Genomic DNA, 24,226 nt, shown 5'->3' with positions numbered 1-24,226 from the left:
CCAGTAATGTAGTCGTGAGTAGCTGCAGTGAGGGTGTGAGAAGTGTGTAGTCCTTTTTCCCGATATGGGTTTGTCGCCATATGTCCGTCAGTCGGAGTTGGACCATCAACGTTAGCAGTGTGCATACTTTTTTCAGCTGTTGGAGCACTTTTTGCTGTAGTTTGTCTGTTGGGTCGAGAGCAATATTGAGATCTCCCCCGATTAATGTTAGGTGGCCAAGAAAGGGGGCACAGACGGATGAGGTGTGGGTGAAGAACTCTGGCGTATCTGTGGTTGGGGATAGATGTTCATAAAGGTAATGCGTTGGCGGTATAGGGTGCCATGTGTCGGCACAAAACTACCTTCCTTGTCTGTCTTGGTATCTAGGATGGTAAGGGGGAGCCTTTTATGGACACCCCATGTTTCCTGTGGTATGGGGAGTGGGCCGCACCCCCACCAACCCCCTACAGAGCTTAGCAGATTCAACAGCATGTAGGTGCATTTCCTGAAGCAATAGGACGTCCTCCTGAAGGTCCCTGACGTAATTGAGAAGCCTTCTCCCTTTTATCGGATGCCAGAGCCCTTGAATATTGAGTGTAATACATTTAAGAGACATCATCCTCAATTTGGGTGTAAGTGGCTCAGTGCAATGAGCTGACGTCAGAACATTTTAAGCACCCTACACCAGTTCTGCACGAGCTCACACAGCAGGGGCAGTCTACAGAAAGCATAGACTACACAGACACACCCGATTTCCCTGCCCAAGGGCAGTTACACGTCTCCGGTATCATTTGGTACATAAGAGGGACCCCTGCTATCGCTCTGGATTAGTGTATCAAGAATGGTAAGTCAGCAAACTTGATTGTGGACAAGTGCCTAGCCTCTGTGTGATGCACATGTGAATCAAACAACCCCAAAAAAAACAAATCACAATGCATGTGAACATAAACCTACTAATTCCAAGAAACGGCTCTAAGTAGGCAATATTGGGACCAGTAAACAAGGATAACATAGTGAGAGCCATTGCCGTGGGTGGCGGGTGCAGCCAGTAGGATCCAGCACTGGCCCACGACAAGCGGTCCACCCCAGGCCAGTGGTAGTGGGCAAAATATAGGAGAATGGCCCGGGCTACACCCATTTCTCCAGCACGGGGTCTGGCATGGATTCACATGCTCATGAATATTCCCCGTCGTCAGGCTGGGAATCCTCGGTAAAGAAAAATCAGTATCAGTTTCGTTTCTGATCTGTCTTTCGTAGTAGTAACCAATCACTGATCTCTGCGTCATACTGACCACAGCCAATGACTGCCATCTCCCTAAGCCCCGCCTCTGGCAGCCATCTTCAGATTTTTACCGCACGTTCAAGTGTTGGGAATCTCGTGCTATTGCTCTCGAGCTTTAGTGCTTTTTTCGCATTTTTTCTTAGGAACATTTTCTCTTTTTCGGTCAAAAGATCCTCAAGCTCCACCGTTTCTTTATCCGATCAACGGGGACCCGTGTCGGATTCTTCTACGCCCCTCAAGGGTGAAGATTTCGTCGAGCCACGCTTTTGGAGGACTCCAGAAGTTTCTCAGGCCCATCGCGATCATGGCCCAGGAGAAGGGAAGCTCGACGCCCGGAAAGCTGTTCAGGGTCTGCCCTGGATGCCAGCTTCAGAATGTCTTTAAGGAGGACGAACACTCCCTTTGCCTCTACTGCCTGCATGAGGCCAAGACGCACGTGGAGAAGGACTGTGCGTTTTGCGACAATATGTCGGAACGGACCATGAAGGACCGCCATCTGCGTCTCGCCAACTGGCTGGAAGGGAAGAGCCCGTCAGGCGAGAAGAAGTCGTCGTTGTCGTCCGAGCGGTCTTCTAAGACCTTTGAGGGCGCCCCGGTGACGGGGGTCCAACAGAAGGCCAAGCACCGCGAGTCCGCTGGCACCGGGAGTGCCGAACGGTTGGGCTCTACGGGCGCCAGGCAGGGCGCTTCCTCCCCGGCGCCATCAACCACGAGCCAACGCTCTGGCTCGGGTAAGAGGAAGGCCGAGCACCCGGCGAAGTTCCTGGAGAGACCCCGGTCGAGCTCGAAGGCCCCATCGGAGGGGGAGCGAGGCGGTGACCCTCCCCCCAAGGAGAAGGCGGTGAGCGCACCTAAGGTGGTGAAAGCCTTGATCCACCCATCCAAGGCCTCTATCGAGACAGTCGCGGCGGCCCTGGCTCAGCCTGTGGAGGCTACACCAGTGGTGGTGACCTCGGGGCCCAGAGTCTCCATGCCACCGCGGAGGGAGTCCTCTTTCATGCCCATCGACAGGACCCCCGTGAAACCTCCGACGGAGAAGAAAAAGGGGGGGCAGGAGGTTGTCGTGGATTCGGCCTCAACCTCTGAGGAGGAGCTGATCGAAGTCTTAAGCCACGGCGTTGGCGTGGAAGAAGACCAGCCCGTCGGGAGGGACCCCGACGTAGGAGACGATGAGAACGTAGAGGGTGCCGACGGGGCTCCTGACCGCCTGTCGGAATCCCCTCAACCAGTGCCGCAAGACAACTTGGCGGCCATTTTGTTGGCTATACATTCCTTATGCTCGGAGATGAGGACGAGATTGCCGTTACCACCAACGGAGGAACCTCTCCCGACAGGGGACCCGGAGCCAGGCCCTTCTGGGAGCCCTCCTCCTAAGAGAAGAGGGATTCATCTTCCACCTCCTTTTCAACCATCGCGCCCTGCTCAGCCCTCCTCCCCGTCCACGACCCGTGGGGATGATACAGGGACTGACACGGCCGCGACGGGTACAGACGACAAGGTTTACGACGAGGATCTCCCGTCGTCACCTCCTCCCCGGGCTTCCCCGCCCAACAAGATTGGATCGTTTCATGCCATGATCGCCAGGACATCCAAGCTTTTCCAGCTCTGCCCGGAAGAGAAGAAGGAAAGTTTCCTTTATCAACGGCGCGAGACCAAGAGGAAGACGGTCCTCGCTGTACCTCTACTGGACGATATCTGGGATGAGGGTCTCGCCCTCCTCAAGAACCCATCCACAACGCCTGCGAGAAGGGATGGGTACGAGAAGAAGTACCGGGTCCCGGACGTGGCCCCCTTGTGCCTTCGGGCACAGCTGACCCCGGACTCGGTCGTCTCTGCGGCGGCCAGGAAGAAAGCGGGGGGGGGGGCCTCGGCCTCTACGTCAACCTCCCCGCAGGACGGCGAGGGAAAGAAATTGGACACGATGGGACGCAGAGTCATCTCATCGGCAGCGACGACGATTAAGGCTGCCAACGCCTTGGCTATCGTAGCCCGCTACGACAGGGAGTTGTGGTACAAAATCACCCCCCTGCTGGACTTCTTACTTTGTAACCGCGCGTACGACCAAGAGGACGCCGCCGTGTTACAGCTCGACACCGCCGACGAAAGCACAGGCATTTTACCGGAAGTCGTGGATGACACCAGATCAAACTAACAACAGCGGATCACGAGAGATCGAAAGGAAAGAAAATAAAGCCTTCTGAAGAGTCAACCACTCCCCTTTTACATTCGGTTCCAGATACTGGAAAATACGAAAGATATCCGGCATCTACAGCTCCAAGGTCTGCAATAATACAAGTCGACCATAGATTCGTCGTTTTGTATGAGGAAAAGGGGAATGAAATTAAAATTCAATATTAGCACGACTGTCCTGAAGATGGCCCAATACCTACCATATTGACCATCGCAGACTACGATGGTACTTGAAAGAAGGGCCGAAACATATGTCGACCTAGAGGAAATTCCAATGTGTTTTCCGTTGTCATGCATACTGTAAACAGCCAATATGCTTAAAAAATTGTAATCTGTTTAACCCCTAGTCCATATAATATATGAATTGGAATGAAAGGTGTGATTGATGAATGAATTATCCAATGATTGTTTTTATGTTAAGGCTTTATGTAACTATTAAAGTGATTTACAATTTTGTATCCATCGGACTCAGTCACATAACTGGCTCACTAAAGGTCTGTGGGACTGTAAAAATATAAAACAGTTCTATTGCACTTTCACCTGTGTCATCGACAGGCCGTAGAGAGAGGGGTAGTCAGTTTGGTTTGTTCCTTTTTCTTTTCAATAAACCTCCCTGTTTACATATCTGACCCCCCGAGAACAAAAAATCTGGGAGGACCCATTTATATTACTTCTTACCAGACGACAAGAGGGCGGAGGCCCTAGAGATCTTGCAGGAAGGAGAAGTGGCATCGGACCACGCCATTACGATAGGGACGGACATCGCTGACACTGGATTTCGCCAGTTGGGCAACGGCGTGTGCCTTAGATGGCGTCGATGGCTCAAGGCAACTGACTTCCGTCAGGACGTGCAGACCAGAGTCTTGGACATGCCGTTCGACAGGAGCAACCTGTTTGGGAAAACAGTGGACGATTCCCTACTAGCCATCAAGACGGAGACGGCCCGGGCCCTTGGTGTTCTCCAGCAACGACGGCTGCCCTTCCCCCCCCCCCCGTGGCCAGGAAGGAACATCACGTCCCTCAACTTCTCTTGGAGGTAAAGGCGATGCTCAAGAAAGGCACCATCGAGAAAGAGGCTTCGGGGCTCCGGAGTTTACTCAAGATATTTCCTCGTGAAGAAGAAGACGGGAGGATGGCGTCCCATCCTGGACCTACGACGACTGAACAAATTCATCAAGGCACAGAAGTTCCGGATGGTCACCCTCCAGCACGTCCTGGGTCAACTGGAGGAGGGCGATTTCCTGTCGTCGTTGGATTTGGAGGATGCCTACTTCCATATCCCCATCCTAAAGGGACACCGAAAGTTTTTCAGATTCGTGGTCCAAGGGCGTCACTACCAGTTCAGAGCCTTTCCCTTCGGATTGAGGTCGGCACCCAGGGTGTTCACCAAGTGCCTCGCACCGGTGGCGGCACGGCTGCGCCTAGAGGGGATCCACGTCTACCCCTACCTGGACGACTGGCTCATCCGAGCAAAGACAAAGGAGCTCGCCGCGGAGCACACGCGAGGACCGTCCAACTACTCACGGACCTGGGATTCTCCATAAACTACGCCAAGTCCCACCTGGTGCCCGCGCAAGACACACTGTTTCTGGGAGCGAAGCTCGACACAGTGGCGCTTCTGGCCTCTCCGTCGGAGGAAAGGACGAGGGCCATCTTGGGCAAGGTGCAGCGGATGCTGGTTGCGGACGCGGCCAGGGTGAGGTCCATCAAGTCCCTCCTCGGAATGATGTCTTCTTGCATTTATCTCATATGCCTGTGCAGGCTTCGGATGCGCCCGTTACAGGAGTTCCTGGACGCTCGCTGGATCCAGACGACAGGCAGCTTCGAGGACAGGATCACACTCGACGAGAGCTTCCGATGAGCGATCCAGTGGTGGGGCACCCACGCGCATCTGACGGCGGGCATGGACTTCCAGACCCCGGGCCACCAGAAGAGTGACCACGGATGCCTCCCTGGCCTGTCCAAGGAGGCTCAGGTTCTGTGGCATTGGGCCGTCGCCCAAGGGATGTTTCTGGTGCCGTTTCATCTGGCAGGGATAAAAAACACCATTGCCGACTCGCTCAGCAGAGAGCTGCGCTCGTGCCACGAGTGGGAACTACGACAGGATCTAGTGGACCTCCTCTTCCGACGGTGGGGCACACCCCAGATCGATCTGTTCGTGACGGCGACAAACTCCAAGTGCCAGAGGTTCGCCAGCAGGTTTCCCCAGCCGAGTAGCATGGGCGATGCTTTCTCGTTCCCCTGAAAGTGCCTGTTCCTATATGTGTTCCCTCCATTGCCGCTGCTGATCCGGCTCATCAACCAGCTCAATAGGTCACGGTGCAGGATGATCCTCGTCGCACCTGCGTGGCCGAGGCAGATATGGTTCCCGGACCTTCTGGACTTGTCGGCGTCCCCGTCAATCAAGCTGCCAGTGGACGCGGATCTTCTCTCCAGGAAAGGAGGCGCCATCCTCCATCACGACCCGAAGTCGCTGAACTTGCAGGCCTGGCTCCTGCAGCATTAGAGTTTGGAGGTTACGACATACCGGCCGGAAGAGGGTCTCTGTCTGGTGCCACGCACAGAAGATTAACCCTCTACGGATTACGGCTCCTCAAGTACTGCCGTACCTGCTGACGCTGGCCAAGGCTGGACTGGCGCACGCTTCCATCAAGATTCATCTTGCTGCGATCTCCTGATACACCAGAACCATGGGACGGACGTCTTTGTGGTCTCATCGTCTGGTGAAAGAATTCATGAAGGGACTGTTCAGATCGTTCCTGCCGGTGAAGGCCCCGGCCCCGGCGTGGGAGCTCAACCTGGTGCTGACCAAGCTCATGGGACCTCCGTTCGAGCCTCTGCACTCAGCTCCGTTGAAGTTCTTGTCATGGAAAACAGCGTTTCTTGTGGCCATCACCTCCACACGACGGGTGGGAGAGATCCAGGCCCTTTCCTGCAAGCCCCCGTACTTGACTTTTCACGACACGAGGGTAGTGCTCAGGACGCACCCCTCCTTCATGCCCAAGGTGCCGTCGGACTTCCACCTCAACGAGCCCTTGGTGTTGCCCGTTTTCTTCCTGTCGCCTTCGTCGCCGGCTGAAAGGACTTTGCACTCGCTGGATGTGGCTAGAGCGCTGAAGTTCTACGTGGACCGCACAAAGAGTTTTCGGAAGACGTCACAACTTTTTGTGAACTTTGGACCCGTCAATCAGGGGAAGGCTCTCTCGAAGGCTTCCATTTCCAGATGGCTCTCCGGCTGTATCATGTACTGTCATCGGTTGGCAAACCGACCGCTGCCTGGCCGTCCGAGAGCCCATTCCACCAGAGCGATCGCAGCTACCACGGCGTTCCTATCTGGTTTGCCCTTGCTGGACATCTGCAGGGCTGCTACGTGGAGGTCAACGCACACCTTCACGAAATTCTACTGCGTCGATCGGGATTCCAGGGAGGAGTCAAGGGTCGGCCAAGCAGTGCTGCGCAACCTGTTCGCCTAAGGTGAGCCTGGTGAGGAGGTAAGAATTGCTTAATGCTGAGTTTTGGATGTAATGCTTAATGTTGAGCCTTTGCCACCTCCCGTGGTTGTGTATGTGTGTACTGCTATGTATTCTTTTATTCATGAGCATGTGAATCCATGCCAGACCCCATGCTGGAGAAGGAACAAGTTACTTACCTGTAACTGTTGTTCTCCAGCATGGGTCTGGCATGGATTCACATGCGAACCCTCCCGCCTACCCCTCTGCGGCTCTTCACTTGGTCATACTGCCACTTCACGTGCTACCAAATCTGAAGATGGCTGCCAGAGGTGGGGCTTAGGGAGATGGCAGTCATTGGCTGTGGTCAGTATGACGCAGAGATCAGTGATTGGTTACTACTACGAAAGACAGATCAGAAACTAAACTGATGCTGATTTTTCTTTACCGAGGATTCCCAGCCTGACGGGGAATATTCATGAGCATGTGAATCCATGCCAGACCCATGCTGGAGAACAACAGTTACAGGTAAGTAACTTGTTCCTTTTTGTGGCGTTTGTGCTCATCTGTAGGTGCATTTCGCACGTGTGAGTTACAGGTAGAGTGCACTTTTTCAGAGTTGTAGCAGCTGGAGCTCTCCCCTCCATCAATTAAAGCATAGCAACAGTGTTCAATGACCGTCGAGAGTCTCTTCATATGAGCAGAGCACCTGTGCAGCCCGCACATCAGCCAGTCGCTGCGTGTATTATGTTTCCCGGGCCAGAGGCGCCACCAAGCCTCGACATTCTCGACTATGAATGTCTCTGCCCATTCCTCGCTGCGGAAGGTGGCAATAAGACTATCAAGTCACTCCCCTTTCCATATTCCCTCTGCTGTGTCCCATTCTCCTTGGGTGCCTACCGCTCCTTTTTATTCGAGCATTTGCTGTGTGGGTCTCCTGGCTGGGGAACCGCCCCGGTGCGGGCTGGGTCTTATTCTGGTTCCTCGGGAGGAGTATCGGCGACAACCAGGTCATGTAATTTTAGGAATTTCACGCTTCCTTGGGGTCATCGAAAAAGTGCCATTGCCTCTTAAATTGGATAGTCCATATAGCTGGGAATTTAAGGTAATGTTGATGATCGGTACCACACACAGAGAGCAGTGAAGATCGGGTTAAAGCCTCTGCAACGCCTCAATACTTCCCCTGAATAGTCGTTGAAGAGGCGCACTGTGGCACCTCCGACTTGTACTGTGCCTGTTGCTCGAAACGCTCTCAATATGGCCACCCTGTGCTGGAAATTGAGCGGTTGAATTGTGATGACCCCAGGGTCTCTCCCCGGCCTGCGGCTTAGGGAAAGGATCCCGATGGGCACGTTCTATGGTGAATGTGCGTTGGTCAGTGAGCCTCAACTTATCACCAAAGAGGCCATAGAGAAAGCTGTCCATGTCCCTGTCTTCCAGGCTTTGAGTAATGCTTACCAGGTGCACGTTATTCCGGTGTGACCGGTTTTCTTGGTCTTCGCTGAACCGCTTATTAGTGTGTCTACATCTGTGGTTGTCGATAAGCACACTGATTCGCCTCTCATTATCTACTGCTTGTTTGGCCTGCAGATCGAGGGGCCCCTAATGTCCTTCAGTTCTTTCATCACCTCCTGTACAGTGCCATGAGTCTCCTGGGTGCGTTGTCCGAAGGGCTTCATCTCAGCCAGAATGGCCTGAACCTGGGCCGGGACGTCCATGTCCTCCGTGCGCCTCTTGGACCAACGTGGGGGCATAGTCAGTTTTAATGTCAGTGTATAAACCTCTGAATCTGATGACTGTCGGGGCATAGCCCACGAGGGCCGTTTCAGATCTGATTGTAGTGGTCTTCAGATCCAGAGGGCATCACAGCTGATCTTCCCCTCGGGCCAGTCCATACGCCCGTCCCTTCTGCCAAATGTCCACCAGGTAGGCTGAGAGCGAGTCCCCACACCACCAGCTGTCCCAACCTCTGGCTCCGCTCACTCCTAGTTAGGGGGGCACACTCTAGCACCCAGTGTGTCCAGTATATAAGAGGGTTTGAGAGCACACATACGTGCAAAGTGTCTGTGGGCCACCTTGCAACTATGGATCACACCCAGCAGTTAGTACCTTATCGTTGGTCTCCTCATCCAGAACCATGCGCATCAAAGCAGGGTCCCCAGAACTGTGTTCCAGGACAAAGTGGTAGCTAGGTGGTGTGGGTGCGCTTAAAATGTCCAGAGGCAAAGGGTGCAGCATACATATATTTCACTGAGACCGATGGCAGCCCGGTGGCGATCTGGTATGCAGAGCTGGCATTCTATGGTGCTCATATGCAGCTTTATACTGAAAGTGCCTACTCACACACAGGACTTCAGCGGGGAACCAGGACTTCTCTGCTTGCTCCGGAGGGTGGTCTCCTCATGTAGCAACCAAAAGCTCTACACAGTGCTTGGCAGAGTACCAATTCACCAACAGCCACGGCTCAGGCATGGGTCCCGTTGGAGGTGTTCATGTCCTCCATAGGTGGAGGAGCGGCTTCCCGCTGCACACGTTGACCGGTTGCAGCGTTCTTCATGGGGGGGGGGGGTGAAACAGCTCCACCAGCAAAAATATCCCCTCCACCCCTGGGGGCACAAACACATACTGCAGCTGGCCAGTGGTGCAGCATGGTCCTCGGCGGTCCCCGTCACCCCTGCCGCAACCTTGTTATCAAAGCCACCGACCCAGCTCGCATGAGCTTAGTGCGAGCTGTATGGTGAGCGGGTCCTCGGCAAGCTTCCCTTTCCGCTTGATGCGCCGGTCAAGCCGTTCCACCTCGATCGCAGATATCCTCTCTGCATGTGCCCACGGGTCAGCACAGCTCTTGATCTACACCACACTCTGACGACCCAGAGCGGGCATAATTCGGATGGGCCTTCCCATCCACCAGGGAGCAGCGTTAGCACACAGCCATGTTGCTCGGGCTCTCGAGCGCACCCTCCCTCAAATCTTTGATATTTCCACCGAGTGCCTCGTTAAGAGATTTAGTTTAAAGACTCTTGTCCATGATGCATTCATCATAACTAACTTCATGACAATCCACCCTTTTTGTCAACACACGTCTATCTGTACTTGTGCTTGCACATGGAAATAAATCTTGCATAGATGTTTGATTATTTTTTTGGGTGAGCCACTCTTCTTGGGCCTTTGTCATGTGACCAGGTCCTTTTCTGAGTATTGCATTAGTTTCCACTCCCTCTTGCCCATCCTTATCTTTTTCCCGTTCATTAGGCCCTGTATGCTCAGGGCCAGAGGAAGGGAGTTCCATGATATTATGCAGCACCTCTTTCTTGTTGTACAACAGGGGGATTATCGCCTTGAAGTATATCAAACATTACATAGGGCTGTGCTGAGCTTATTCCTTCAGTACTAGTTGGTTGGCTCCGATCGTACAAGAAGAAAACACAATCTGTTAACACTCAGCAGATCCTCGGTGCTTTTAGTGGGGCTAGTACTCACTTTTGAGTCCTCTGTTCCACTGTGACTACCAGATCTGCCATTTCTGCTCACACACTACACAATTCCTCCGTAGTTTCTCGTCATTTTTTACACTGCCCAAATAAAGTTTCAGAAGGATCTGGTAGGGAATCCACTTGGGAAGCAGCTTTAGGGGCTGGTTGATGCTCAGTGAGTAGTTGTGCATTGATTGTAATCCGATTTTGGCCTATTTTATGTACTGGAGGGGTTTGAGTGCTTTTTCAATCGTTTATGTAGAGCAGTTTGTGCTATAATGGTGGGTTTCTCTAGTGTTTTTGTGGCTTCTGACCCTGTTTTTCTGTGCTGGTCTGCATCTAGAGTGTGCAGTCCCTGGGGTGTTGTCCTTTGTGTCTGGCTTTCTCCAAGTCCCGAACCTCCTCCTGATTGGTACGTCCACCTGGTCATAACTGACCTTCCCAGGGCAGCTCTCTGCCTGTGCAGCTCCTGCGGATAAGTGCTCCCAGGCAAAGGACTGCTCCCACAGAGGCGGCTCCAGATTGTGTCTGCAGGTGTCAGCAGGAGAGGCCAGCCATCGACGAGCAGCAACCATCAAGGTAGATGTGGCCTGGGTGGGGGAGTATAGCAATCACTCTTCTCTGGAAGCCCTTCCCTCAGACCATAGCTTCTCCACAGAAGCCCTCCAAAGTAGTGGCACTCCCACTGGGGTACTTAGAAGGGGTGGAGGGGGATTTAGGCACCCTTGACTGAGTTGCCTAGGCAACTCAAGTCGCACTCCGTCCTGATTGGCCCAAGTGGTGAGCCGGCTGGCTCACCACTTAGCATGTTTGAGTGACAGCTAGGCTGAGTGAATGGGGGTTTTCTGCATAAAAGCAGGGCTTTGGGGACTGGAACTTCAGAAGTCGCCACAGGACCTAAGAATCCGACGAGGGAGAAGCTGAGCCGACCTGCCACGACGCCACCACCGGTGGAGCACTGCTGGACCGTCTCACCACTTTTCCCAACGACAGAGGAGATCTCCCGCCGGAGAGTCTTCTTCCTTTGACTGGTGGGGATAACCAGTTTCACCGTCTTTTCGCCTTCCCGACGTACCTCGTGGCCGCCTTGCCTGTGCCAAGCACCCCGGCAACCGGGATACCACGTTTTACCACGACCGCGAACAAAGGTACCACCTTTAACCGGAAAGCTCTGCGGCTGGTTTCTTCCCTGGTAGTGCAACGACCTTCATTTTTCCTCCAAGTCGAGATCTTCTCTTCCCCTTGACGACGACGCACCTTGCAGCCACTGCCAGGAACAACTGCCACCGCTGGAGGATCCTTCCCACTTAAGGTACCGTGTCCCGCCTGGCTTCCCTTGCTACCGACTGTACGGGGTAGATTTAGCCCCCGGCTTTCGAACTTGGGTTAGCCTGGGACACCCTGGCTAAACTTTCCTAAGCCTCTCTAAACTCTTTTTGAACCCTCTACAAGACTTTCTAAGCCCAGTGTAACTGTGTGATCTTGGGCGCATTTGTGCTCTGCTCTCTCTAAGAGTGGGCCCAGCCTTTGGACTTTGGCTCACCAGTGACTTTTGCTCTTCTGCCTTGCTAACAGTGTTCCTGAATCTTAGAGTGGTGTACCTTTCCATATTCTGTCTTTTTCCCTCCCTTTCTCACAAACTTATTGGAGTGCCATCTAGTTAAGCGCTCACCTCTGTATGAAAATAAGTGGTGTTTTACTGTGACTTATCTGATAAGGAAAAAGGGGTGTATATATTACAATAGTAACTGTGTTTAGAATATTTTACAACAAGAGTGCTGGAGTGTTTCAAACAGTGTGTTTTTAAATAAATAATTATATACTTTGATACCAAAGCTCTGGTCAGTGTTTGCTTGTTTTGGTGTGTCTGAGTGCCTATTGTGTATACTTTGCATACTGCCTAACACTTCTTGAGAGAAGTATGACTGCTCAGCCACAGCTACCAAGTAAATCTGGGTGGTACAGACTGCTACCAATTGGGTTAACTCCTAACACCTGTAGTCCTAAATCTTTTGTAGTGTTCCCTAAGGGAACTGTACAGGTTTCTGCCTAACATCGGTACAAATATCCTTTAACAGATATCTGCTCCGAGATAAGCTTACTGCGTAGGTTATACATTGACGTCAAAGTGAGCAGGGATTGATATACTCATTTTAAACTTGCGTTTACAGTAGCCTGGAGATAAGCCAGAGATAACGTTATGCACCAAAGTTAGAGCTTTAAGTTTAACTCTTTGGGGAAAAAGACAGCCAGTGCAGTTTTCGTAGGATAGGGGACATATATTCACTACGGTCAGTGTAAGTAATAGTTCTCTCTATGCCATTACTGATGGCCTGTTACTGATTTAGTAGATAAAGTGCAGCTCCTAAAAAAATGAATTTCCATAATCCAATCTGGAATTTATAACCGCTGATTTGAGAAAGGGTTTCACCTGTCAAAGTAACATGAGATGATGCGCAGAGGTACTAGTAATTTGATAGGCATATTTTGTCATTGAAAGTGGAGTCAAACCAAATTCTGTTTATTTTTCTTTTTTTTTTTTCTGTTGCACAGAAACTGCCTTGTATATTCAGATTCTTAAATACTGTGAATGTTTCATGTGAAGATGTGTTCAACGAAACTAAGAGGGTTTCAGTTTTTGATGTATTAAGACATAGCCAATTTTCTCTCATACATTTAGACTGATCTTATATAAAACATCTGGCAATTGTCCTCGAAATTCAAACATAAGCTATGTATCGTCTGCAAAATGTCATGGTCCAATAGTATGTCATGCAGGGCTTTAATATAGATACTAAACAGAAGGGATCACAAACATGCAACCTGTAGAACACCACATTTCAAGGGAGAAGAATGTGAAACAAGTCTAAATAAACCCTTTGTTGTGCATCCAACAAAACATGCTTCTCCAGCATGCGGTCTGCCATGGATTCACATGATATTCCCCGTCGTTAGGCCGGAAATCCTTGGTAAAAGAAAAAAGTTTCACTTATAAACTGTCTTTCTCCTCTAAACCAATCACTGTACTCTGGGTCATACTCCCCCAGCCAATGACAGTCCTCTCCCTAGGCCCCTCCTCTTGCAGCTATCTTCAGATTTGTACAGCACGTTCAAGTGTTGAGAGTCCTCGAGTTTTTGCTCCGTGAGCTACTTCTACAGTTTTTTCGACGGAAAAATATTCTTCTTTTTGTAAAAAAAAAAAAATAAGCCTGTGTGCTCTTCTCTCCATCTGCCGACAGTGGGAACAGTTTGTTGTGAATTTCGGCACCCCTCAAGGGCAAGTATCATTGAAGTTTCCAGAAGGCCATCGTGCTTACTCCGCACCTGACGGAGGAGAAGGAAGATCGATCCATTTTCAAGCTCTGCACCAGATGCGGACTACGGAATGTGTTTGTGGAGGACAAACACTTTCTGTGCCTCTGCTGTCTTCATCGGACCACAAAGGAGAGTGCAAGATCTGTCTCTGCTTCTCCAAGAAAACAATAAAGGATCGACAAAGTAGACTGGCGATGTGGCTAATCTGCCCCGTGCCCTAAGCAGGGTCATGCCTCACCCAGGACTGGCCGGTCTGAGGAGCGGGCTTCTAAGTGCTTTGAGGGCGCCCCATCCGACATGGCAAGAACTGTGCATCCGGTTCCATCTGGGTAGCCGCGCAAGCGGGTCCTGCGAAAGACGGGGCGTGATCAAAGTCACCACCTGCCTCAATTGCCTGCCAGTGATCAAGCTCCTCCTCAAAAAGGAACTTGTCCAACCCAGCTAAGCTGCGGGAGAAGCCAGAGAAGTCCAGAACAGGGGTAAAGGCGGCCGACCTGCCCAAGGAGGCCTAGGTAATGCAGGAGAAATCTTTGACGATTGAGCTGGTGGCGGCTGCTCTCTCAAAGGCCAAAGGGGATGACCCCGTGAAGGTAACCCCTACTGTGCCCCGGGTGTTCCTGCGCAGAGGCGGGAGGCATCAACAGGGGTGGTGGCAAAGCCTGCTGGCACACTGGAGAAGAGGATGCCGTTTCTGAGCCCGACCCCTATGGGTGCCAAAAGGGGAGGGGATGGGCAATGAAGTTCCAGGCCAGCCACAGGCCGTGCCCCAGGCCATGGAAGTTTCATCCATGGACGACTAGGACCTAGAGTCCCTATGCACAGTCTATGAGGACATGGAGGACGACGACGACAGCGGAAATAGCGACGATGCAGGGCCTAGTGTTATGACTACGCCAGCTCAGCTGAGAGATGTATCTCTAGACATCCTTTCGACCCTACACACGTTGGTGTTAGAAATCCAGAATAGGATGCAGCAGGGCCCGGTCCCTGTGGCCCCCGATCAGCCTCCGGCTAAAAAAAAGGAAGCGCCATCCGACGTCCCTGTATCAACATCTGCGTCAGGTGCCCTGCCACCCGGTAGGCACGGGGACGGCCATGGCAGCGACGATATCGTCACGGCGGGCAGTTCTTCGCAACCAAGGGCATGGGGTTTTTTCATTCCATCATTGCCAAAGCTTCCGAGCTTTTTCAGCTTACGCCCAAGAATACCAACAAGGAGGATTTCTTGTACCACAAGGCGCAAGGCCAAGAGAAAGACCATCATGGCAGTACTCCTCCTGGACGACGTTTGGGAGGAGGGCCTGGCCCTCTTGAAAATCCTTGCACGTCCCCAGCCAAACGGGATAGACTAGAGAAAAGTACTAGGTGCCGGAGTCCGCACACAGGTGCCTATGGTTGGAACCATGGCCGGACTCAGTGGTTTCAGCACCCGCGAGGAAGACTTAGTCGAACCTTTCCTGGTTGTCTTCAGTCCCTCCGGACAGCGAGGGGAAGAAGTTGGATGCCATTGGGTGGAAGGTTATTTACACCACATCGTCGACCATCAGGGCCAACGCACTGGCGATCCTGGCCAGGTACGACAGGGAACTGTGGTACAAGCTGGGAGTGATTCTGGAGTTCCTTCCAGGTGACAAAAGGATGGAGGCGATCGCCCTCTTCCAGGAGGGGAGAGGTGGCTTCAGACCATGCCATCACAGTGGCACTGGACATCGCCGACACAAGGTTCCGGCAGATGGGGGAATAGTGTCTGCCTCCATCATTGGTAAGGCCGTCCACGAGTCCATGCAGGCCGTCAAGGCGGATACAGACGGCCCGTGCCCTGGGCACTCTCCAGCAACACCGCTCTTCTTTTCACGCCACCAGAGGAAAGCCGGGAAGGTCGACGAAAGGTTTCACCTTGTCATACCGCCAGTCCTCCAAGTCCATGACCCAGAAGGCCTACAGAGGCAGTTACAAGGCCTACGGTCGAGATGGTCAGCGCTGTCGTCCTCTAGGACTGAACTGGCCAAGATGTAGGGCCCTCACCCATGCACCCTGGTTCGTAGGCCGACTGACTGGATTCATCAACGAGTGGGAGAAGATCTCCACCGACAAGATGGGTGCTGGACGCTCTCGCCCACGGACAGGCCCTGGAGTTTCAGCAGGATCCCTTCTGTGGGCCGGCAGGAGCAGCACATCCCTAAACTCTTGGGGGAGGTACAGGCCATGCTACGAAAAGCGAGGATAGAGCTGGTTCCAAGACGACTCTGGGGCTCCGGAGTCTATTCCAGATACCTTTGAGTGAAATAGATAACCGGTGGCTGGCAGCCCATTCTACACCTGCGGCATCTCAACAAGTACTTCAAGTCCCATAAATTCAGGATGATCACGTTGCAGCACGTGCTCGGCCAACTGAAGGAATAATACCAAACACATGAGTACCAGGGCATACAAAGAGGCAATGGCATATGAGGAGAGTGTAGATCTATTATGTCATACCTCCAAATAAGATGCTTGAACCTAGGAATATGGTTGCAGTATTTGCATAAAGAGAGAACCTTGGCAAATCCAGTAATTACTCTGCATATAGCAGGAGTACTGGTGAATAACATGACATAACACTGACATGGAAAAGGATGGCACTACTTGGGCATACAAGGCCAATATGTAGTATCCTTAGCAAGTGTCTGGCTGTATGATGGCAATATATTCTGTGTGTACCTGACCTATTGGGGAAGTAACTGGACACACCAGCAACACCTAGTTACAGAGTGCAATTCCTACAGTAGCATGCTGATAACTGTTTATAAAACAAATTGAACTATACATACATCTTCTACAACGACACATACAAATACCATATCCAAACACAACCAGCCACTCCCAAATAGCACACACCATCATACTCTAAACACCATATAAACTCCAAATATGCCAGACCTGTCCTTCATCGCACACCATCTACCCTGCAACCTTACTTACTGAAAAATAGGGGCTCCTTCTACTCACCCTCCTTTCCTGCTCCTCGAGCACGGGAGGCCAGACAATTAATCAGCCAATCTCTGATAATGCAGTGTCCCAGCATCTCCCATGTGCATGCTCCACATTTGCGTGGTCTGTGTGTGATAGTTACATTTTCCCTGCACAGAGTAAATGCCACCTTGGTCTTAGAATGACCTAAAGATTCTCAAATGTACAGAGTGCTTCCTGTGTGTGGATATTTTCTTATGTGCATAAATGTCATCAGTCAGTCACAAACTAAAAAACACATAAATGTACATGGCGACTGGGCCCATGTTGCAAATGAACAGGTGATGTATGGCTTGAAATGAATGCATGTTTGCAGCCAAGCACATACAGTGCGAGCACTAGAACACATATGGCAATACCTGGCCTATAGTGATTTGTGAAAAACCAGAGGGTGATTCACAGCTGAGTCCCCGGGATAATCCCGTATTCGGGTGGCCAGGGAAAGGCCATCGCTTTTGGATCCCGGCCCTGGTGGTGGACAAGCAATGTGGGATCACCTTGTTAGGGGGTCTTTGGGAAGTTGGGGAGAAACACCCCATTGTGAGATATGGTATACCCCCTTTTTCCACAACCCATCAAACCCCTATCCCTGCTTATTTTAAGGGAAACTACAACTCCCATAATTCCTTCCCACTCTATCTTGACAAAAGTACTGCACCAAGGAAAATGAGGAATGAGGCTAGAGATTACCTCCCCTGACTTGCATTGGCCCTGTCCATGAGGCCAGGCAAAGTCAGGCATGTAGCTCTAGAAATTTACACCTGCCACTTAATAGCACTCCCTGTGAAGATAAAAGATGGCGCGCACAGGCACAATTTGAGCGAGGCTGGGTACGAAAAGGAACAGCTCTTCCGAGGCTGATGCGGATCGGACAGTGGAAGTTGGAAGGCCAATGGGCTGATAAACAGTTGAGAGGATCAAGAGAAAGCCTGGCAAGATTTCCATGCTTTCAAGAAGCTCTGAGTGTTCGGAAAGCAAAGCTGAGCGAGCGGAGGAAAGAAACCTTCAAGGTACCGGACAGTGCCCTGCGACCCTCCCGGGTGAACGGCAGAGTTGGAGAGGAGCAGAGGCTGCGTGTGTAACAACCTTGAGCTGCATGAAAATATGAAAGACATCCAATTAATACGATCGGTGAGTTATCAAGGGTAACAAAAGTCTGGCTGATGTTAAAGGAAAAGTGACTGTAATTTTGCAAGTTGAAGGTTGCACATGTGCTGATGAAATGCGATTGAAGAGAACCATTGTTAAAAGAAAAGTATACAAAGTAGCAGAGTGGTCATGCAAGGTGAACTCGTAGATTCAAAAGTCTCTGTGAAATGTTATGAATTGTGAACATATTAAAGCGGATATCAAAGGAAATAAAGTTGAACAGGTGCAAACTGAAATATGTGAACTGTGAATACGCCAAGGTCGCAAAAGCAAAATATAAGAACTTTGGGAAAAGGCCAGAAAGGCAATTGAAATAGAATAAGAACTACAAATGCCAAGAGGCATTGGTGCTGCAAGAGAAGATTGAATTGAAGGATTGTTGAGAGAGGTCGAAGTGGTCATGCAGAGGTCTATGGAAAGTCCTTGCAGTTTCGAAAGTCTTCCACAGTGAAAAAGATACCTTAAATAAAACGTGGGGAAGGGAACTCCCACGAAGGAAAGACTGGCTCGAGCCCGGCAGAGGGAAACCTGTGCAGAAGTGAGAAATTGAGAAACATGTGAACTGAGTTTTGATGGCAAGGCGGGCAACGCCTAAAGAAAGTGATTGAACTATCGTAAATTGGAAGACTAAGATTGAACTGTTGAAATTGTACCAGTAAGCCAAAGTGTGCAAGACTGAGAACTGTGCCATCCACCTATCTTTCTTTTTCTTGAAAGACTCTCTAGACCCCATGGGGTTGAATCTAGGGAAGGGAGTGGGTACTGAAGCCATTCTGGCATTTCTTTTTGAGACATTATTTTCCTATTGTATTCCCCTTACACTTTTCTTTATTCTGAGAAGGAGGGCAAGGTTTGGTTTTCTTGGTATAGGCCTTTTATTTTGACCAGACTGACTTCAACGTATTTGTTATTGTTTAATGGTCGGGATCACTCCTATTGTAGAGGTGGGGCCGGTTAGGAATTCTACATCCCAATCAAAACATTGAATAGAGATTTTCAAAACTTGTATCCATTGTGTCTGTGTCTACTACTCGATACCATGCTTTACTCATATGTTGCAATTACCTGGCATTTGACATGATGTATATCGCATATTGTCAGATTACCGGCTGCATAATCCTTGTTTCTGGCTTTTGAGCGCAGTTCATGACCATATTGCTACCCTACTTGCCATATTGTGCCATTCGTCCACTGCAAAACTGATGCACATAAAACATGTTTACACTCCGAAACCAACTCCAGAACATAAAAGCAGTCTGCAAACCACTCATCCAGGCACTCCACCAGTGCACACATTTATATGCTAAACTACACATACACTTAACAAGCCAGGCATATTGGTCTTGACTTCTTTATTCCCTTTCAGCAACATAGAACATCCACAATGAGCTAAACAATTATATTTGTGCGTCCACTTTCATATGTACTCTGTGAAACAGCCATAGTTTTCTGTGCTAGAGGTCTCAACTTCCTCCTGCAGAAGTTGATGGAGGCTTAAAGGGTAGTTTTAATAGGGATCCTATTAAAACTTTTATTTAAAGTCTTGAAAAGAAGAATGTCAATGGTACATTTTACTTTTACTGGTCAAAACATACATGTTTTTAATCTCTTGTCTCTGTATATGTTATGACTGAAGCAGAGCAAGAACGGCTGGATCTTATTGGGCGAAGAAAAGCTGAAATTGCACGATGCTGGATTAAGTACTGTTTGAATCTCCTACAAGATGCCACGAAAAAGCTTGAGGTAATGATTTCTTCTGGATTCAACTGCAAGGGACTCAAATTCACTGGGTTGGTTTTTATGTCCCTAAAACATAAGTTAGTTTTACAAAATGCCCCTCTCCTTTTGTCTTTCTAGATGTGGTGGCATCTGTAACATTGTACTATTATGGCATGGATTACTACCTAGTACTTCTTTAATATATTAACATGAAGGATTCCCTTGTATGAGACAGATTCACTAATGTGATAAATCAATGGAATGTGTCCCCTCTCCTAACGGGGGAGTCAACACCTTTGGGACTAGGGAGGTGAACACTCTTAAGTTTAACAACCCCTAGGCTACAAAGCAAGTGGGATCCCACTGGGGGGAGACACCCACTTAGAGGACAGGAGAGTGATGTTGGTTCTCCCCCTTGTATCAAGATCCTAATTTCTGATGTTTGTTAATCTGCTTAGAATCACATGCTGTGCATAGTCCGACATCCAGTGGTCACTGCAGAGTATTGCATTTTGTTTTTCGTAGTCGAAAAGGGGACGTCGACAAGGTGTGTCTGTAACACTATCCCTATAGTGACGTGCAGTGTACCCACAACCCCTCACGCGTCGAGGTCCCTCAGATTGTTTTTTCCGCCCAGTTATTGGTCGCCTTTATGCAGAGATCCTCGAGAGACATTGCGAAATCATTTCCTCCACCCTTGGTCGTTTATTATTATTATTATTAATTATAACACATAGATCCCTCCCTCGACGTAGCTGCCAAGCTGTTCTCCGCCGAGCAAGATCTTCGACGGAGGGACGAGTGGAGGAGATCCTTCGGCGCTGCCGAACACGTGGCCGGGCCTCGCCGGCCTAACACAGTAGGGAGAGTGGGGTTGTTGGTAATTTCTTTGTTAACACTCTGAGAATGCCTTTCTCTTTCCCCTCCCTATCTTTCGAGGTCGTAATCACATTTCATGCCCTCAGCTATGGAGAGGACGCCCTTTAGGTTTTGCTCGCGTTGCAAGGGCAAGTTTACCTGGAAGGACAAGCACAAACGGTGTAACCGTTGCGTGCCCCTCGATCACAAAGAGGACGGCTGTGCGGCCTGTAAATTACTTAAACCCAAAACTTTAAAGGACCGAAGGGTCAAGAGGTGGGCAGCCTATGCGATGTCTAGGTCTGACTCCTCGCCAGCTGCCGCCGCCGCCGAATGTGACGAGGACAGTGATTACATGGCCTCTGCAACGGAGGTTGTAGACCTCTCGAAGGAGCGCTCCCGCTCCTCGTCGTCCGTCCCCGGCCCCGATAAGCCCGGCTCACGCCCCGTTTATGGGGATGAACACCCCGGCGACAAGGACGTACACAGGAAAACACATAAGCACATACCTCACTGCACGCATTCGTCGAAGACGAAGGAGGCCATAGCGTCAACAGAGGCATCGGGCCCACCGGCGTCTTCCGCCGACCGTAAGGGTCGCAAGCCCTCCCCGCCACTGCTTCCGCGACCGGCGACTGGGCTTTCTGTAAATAAGGGCGCTAACCCCAAATTCTCAGGCAACGCGCCTCGCAAGAGTGCGTACGTTGCCAGTAAAGACTCGGCACCGCCTAGCGCGACGGCGAGCGATCCCTCGACGGAGAAGCTGATCGCCGATAGCCTCGCGCGTATAGCTTCTAAAGACGGCCAGAGACGGACGACGGGTGACACGTCGAGAACCGCTCACAAGGCCAAAGAAACGCCAAAGACGCCGGAGGGTAGGCTGGGACAGCTTCCACCGTCGACAGAAGACCCTAGCCAGCGAGAGGGTTGCTCAAAAGGCGAAGCGACTCTATCTTTGACGCTATGGGGCAGAACTAAGCAACTACAGGGAGAAGGAACTCCCTTTGCACTCCCAGACCGCTCTGGCCTACCTTACTGGACTGCAGAGAGGTTCCAGTCATGTATGGACAAGCTAGACAGGTTCATGGCCATCCCAGAAAATAGGACACCCAAGAGGCCAAGGGAGGTACTCCAGGAGGGGCCAGGGGCTAAATACCCGAAGCTCTTTAACCCCCTACAGGAAGACATGAACTCTTACGACCTCACTGAAGAGGACTCTCACTTCCTGGAAGAGGATGAGTTTGTGAATAATGAAGACCAACAAGAGGGAGAAGGTTTTCATGATGACACTAACATAGGTGAGGAGGGCTACGAGGAGGACCCAGGTGAAGGTGGCTTACAGCCCTGGCAGTCGTCATCAGGGTCTACAGACCCCGACATTATAGACCTTTCTTCTCCTCAGACCACACCGGTCAGGAACCCATCATCCCACCTTCAATGCGCTACTGAGGAAGGCAGCAGCGCATTTTGAAGTTGAAACTGGGATAGGTCACCCCAGATACTGATTTCGTCTAAAGGATTATTAAAGAAAAACCTCCCACTAGTCAAACTATTCCTATCCTCGCCTCGGTTAAGAGACGACTCACCCCATCGCTGTCCACCCCCGCGCTGTTAAGAGGGGTCAATCCAAGAATTGAGAAATTGTTCTCACCCTCTCAGTCAGACCCATTATATATCAGGGGTCACTCAGTCCCGGACTCCTTAGTGGTGACTAACACAAGGAAGAGGGCTGGGGTTCCACTGTCAACCAGCGAGGCACCCCCAGATAAAGAAGGGAAAATGCTTTATGCCTTGGGCAAAATAATTTCTGCCTCAGCAGCGTTTTCAATTAGGATTGCCAATAATATACATTTTTGGTAAGCTATGCTGATGCTCAATGGGGAAAGCTTAAGCAGGACATCGAAGAAGCCCCTGAACCTCTAAGAACTCGCTTATTGGCTACAGTTACAGAAGGAGCTCTGGTCAACCAGAGCATCATTAAGAACACTCTTGATGCGGCAGAAACTGCTGGCCGTTCTTTGGTGCAGGGAATTCTGCTGAAGCGTCACGTCTGGCTTTGCAATTCCGGTTTCAAGGCAGAAACGCAGGCATTACTCATTAATAAGCCAATAGAAGAGTCAAATCTCTTTGGAAGGGCAGTGGACAATGCACTGGAAAATGCGAAGAAAGAATTCGACACCATAAAGACCTTAGACCAAATCGCAAAGCCTCCAAACAGGCGGCGATTTGGGAACAAGCGCTTTTTTCGTGGCCAATGCCAACAACAGCAGCAATAGCATTACACTGCGGGCAACTGGCCCTCTAATCAGGGTACCAGTAACCAGTATAACCAAAGAGGACAACGCCGTGGCAAGGGCAGAGGCCGGGGCTCCAGCCCCAGAGGCACCCCGGCAAGTAACGCCAAATGACCCGAAGGTTCGGGTCCCCTCCCATGCGTCTCCGGTTGGGGGCCGGATAACATCGTTCCTTTCAGCATGGGAGGGAATAACATCAGACCGGTGGGTATTGTCAACCGTAGCCCACGGGTACTGTATAGAGTTCAATCGGTCCCCCACCTACAGACCTCCAAGGGGACGACGCCTGTCACCAGAACACCTCGTCATCCTCCTGCAAGAAGTAGAACAGCTGACGCAGAAAGGAGCAATAGAGGTCGTGCCCCTATCTCAGGTAATGGAAGATATTTATTCAGTGTACTTCCTTGTACCCAAAAAGGACCTAACCATGCGCCCTGTACTAGATCTGCGCCCAGCGAACGAATTTGTAAAACCACAAACATTTCGTATGGTAACATTACAGGAAGTAATTCCCCTGCTATCTCAGGGGGACTACATGACAACACTAGACATGAAAGATGCATACTTTCATATTTTTATGTTGCCAGTGCACAGAAAATACCTCAGGTTCATGATAGAGGGCAAACACTACCAGTTCAGAGTGCTACCCTTCGGCATAGCGTCTGCACCAAGGGTATTCACGAAGGTACTGGCAGTGGCAGCTGCCCACCTGCGCAGGTTGTCCATACCGGTATACCCTTACCTCGACGATTGGCTCATAACAGGGGAGTCCTACTAGACATGCTTCTCAAACACCCAGAAGACAGTAGACCTTTTGTTCCAACTGGGCTTCTCCATCAACGAGAAGAAGTCCAGCTTAGACCCCAGCCAAATCAAACAATTCCTAGGGGCTCTAATTCGAACAAAGGACTGCCTCGTCTTCCCCTCCAACGAGAGGGTCCAAAATATGCTGTTTCAGATCCCTTAATATGTGGCCGGTCGAGAGGCGATGGTACGCAAAGCAATGCGCTTGCTAGGAATGATGGCGTCATGTATTTATTTGGTACCTCACGCGCGCCTGCGCATGCGCCCAATGCAAGAGTGGCTCAACAGCCAGTGGTGTCAGGCCAGCGGACAATGGGACGATCTAGTGGTGGTCTCGCGGGCCTTGGTTCTCTCGCTACGGTGGTGGTCGAAGGAAAACCTGGTAATAGGGAAACCATTCGCCACCCCCGCAGTGGAAGCCACTCTAACCACAGACGCATCCCTTACAGGATGGGGGGTTCACCTATCCCATCAGACTGCTCACGGAGTGTGGACTCCGAGTTTAGCATCCAAGCATATAAACCTGCTGGGACTACTAGCGGTGTTCAAAGCACTGAAAGCCTTTCAGGAACACTTACAAGGAAAGACAGTGATGGTCCGCACAGACAGCACCACAGCCATGTACTACCTCAACAAGCAAGGGGGCACTCACTCTCCAGGACTGTCCAAGCTGTCCCAGAACATCTGGAAGTGGGCTCTCAGACA

The 24,226-nt window shown here is 50.8% G+C and overlaps 1 protein-coding gene across 2 annotated transcripts in view; it reads left to right on the top strand.

Annotated features, from left to right (window-relative positions):
• The window catches only part of KIFBP (kinesin family binding protein), a 640,932-nt gene that overhangs the window by 534,367 nt on the left and 82,339 nt on the right, over positions 1-24,226 (top strand). The window contains exon 6 of one of the 2 annotated variants that reach the window (XM_069610612.1): positions 19,483-19,589. In XM_069610612.1, the coding sequence (XP_069466713.1) occupies positions 19,483-19,589 (107 nt within the window). The remainder of the gene's footprint in view (positions 1-19,482; positions 19,590-24,226) is intronic. The other variant, XM_069610613.1, reaches the window with a different exon arrangement.

This window comes from Ambystoma mexicanum, chromosome 8 (genome assembly GCF_040938575.1).
Source record: "Ambystoma mexicanum isolate Mex_15411 chromosome 8, UKY_AmexF1_1, whole genome shotgun sequence".
Classification (NCBI taxonomy): Eukaryota; Metazoa; Chordata; class Amphibia; order Caudata; family Ambystomatidae; genus Ambystoma; species Ambystoma mexicanum.
This window is presented reverse-complemented; position numbering and strand designations above follow the sequence as displayed.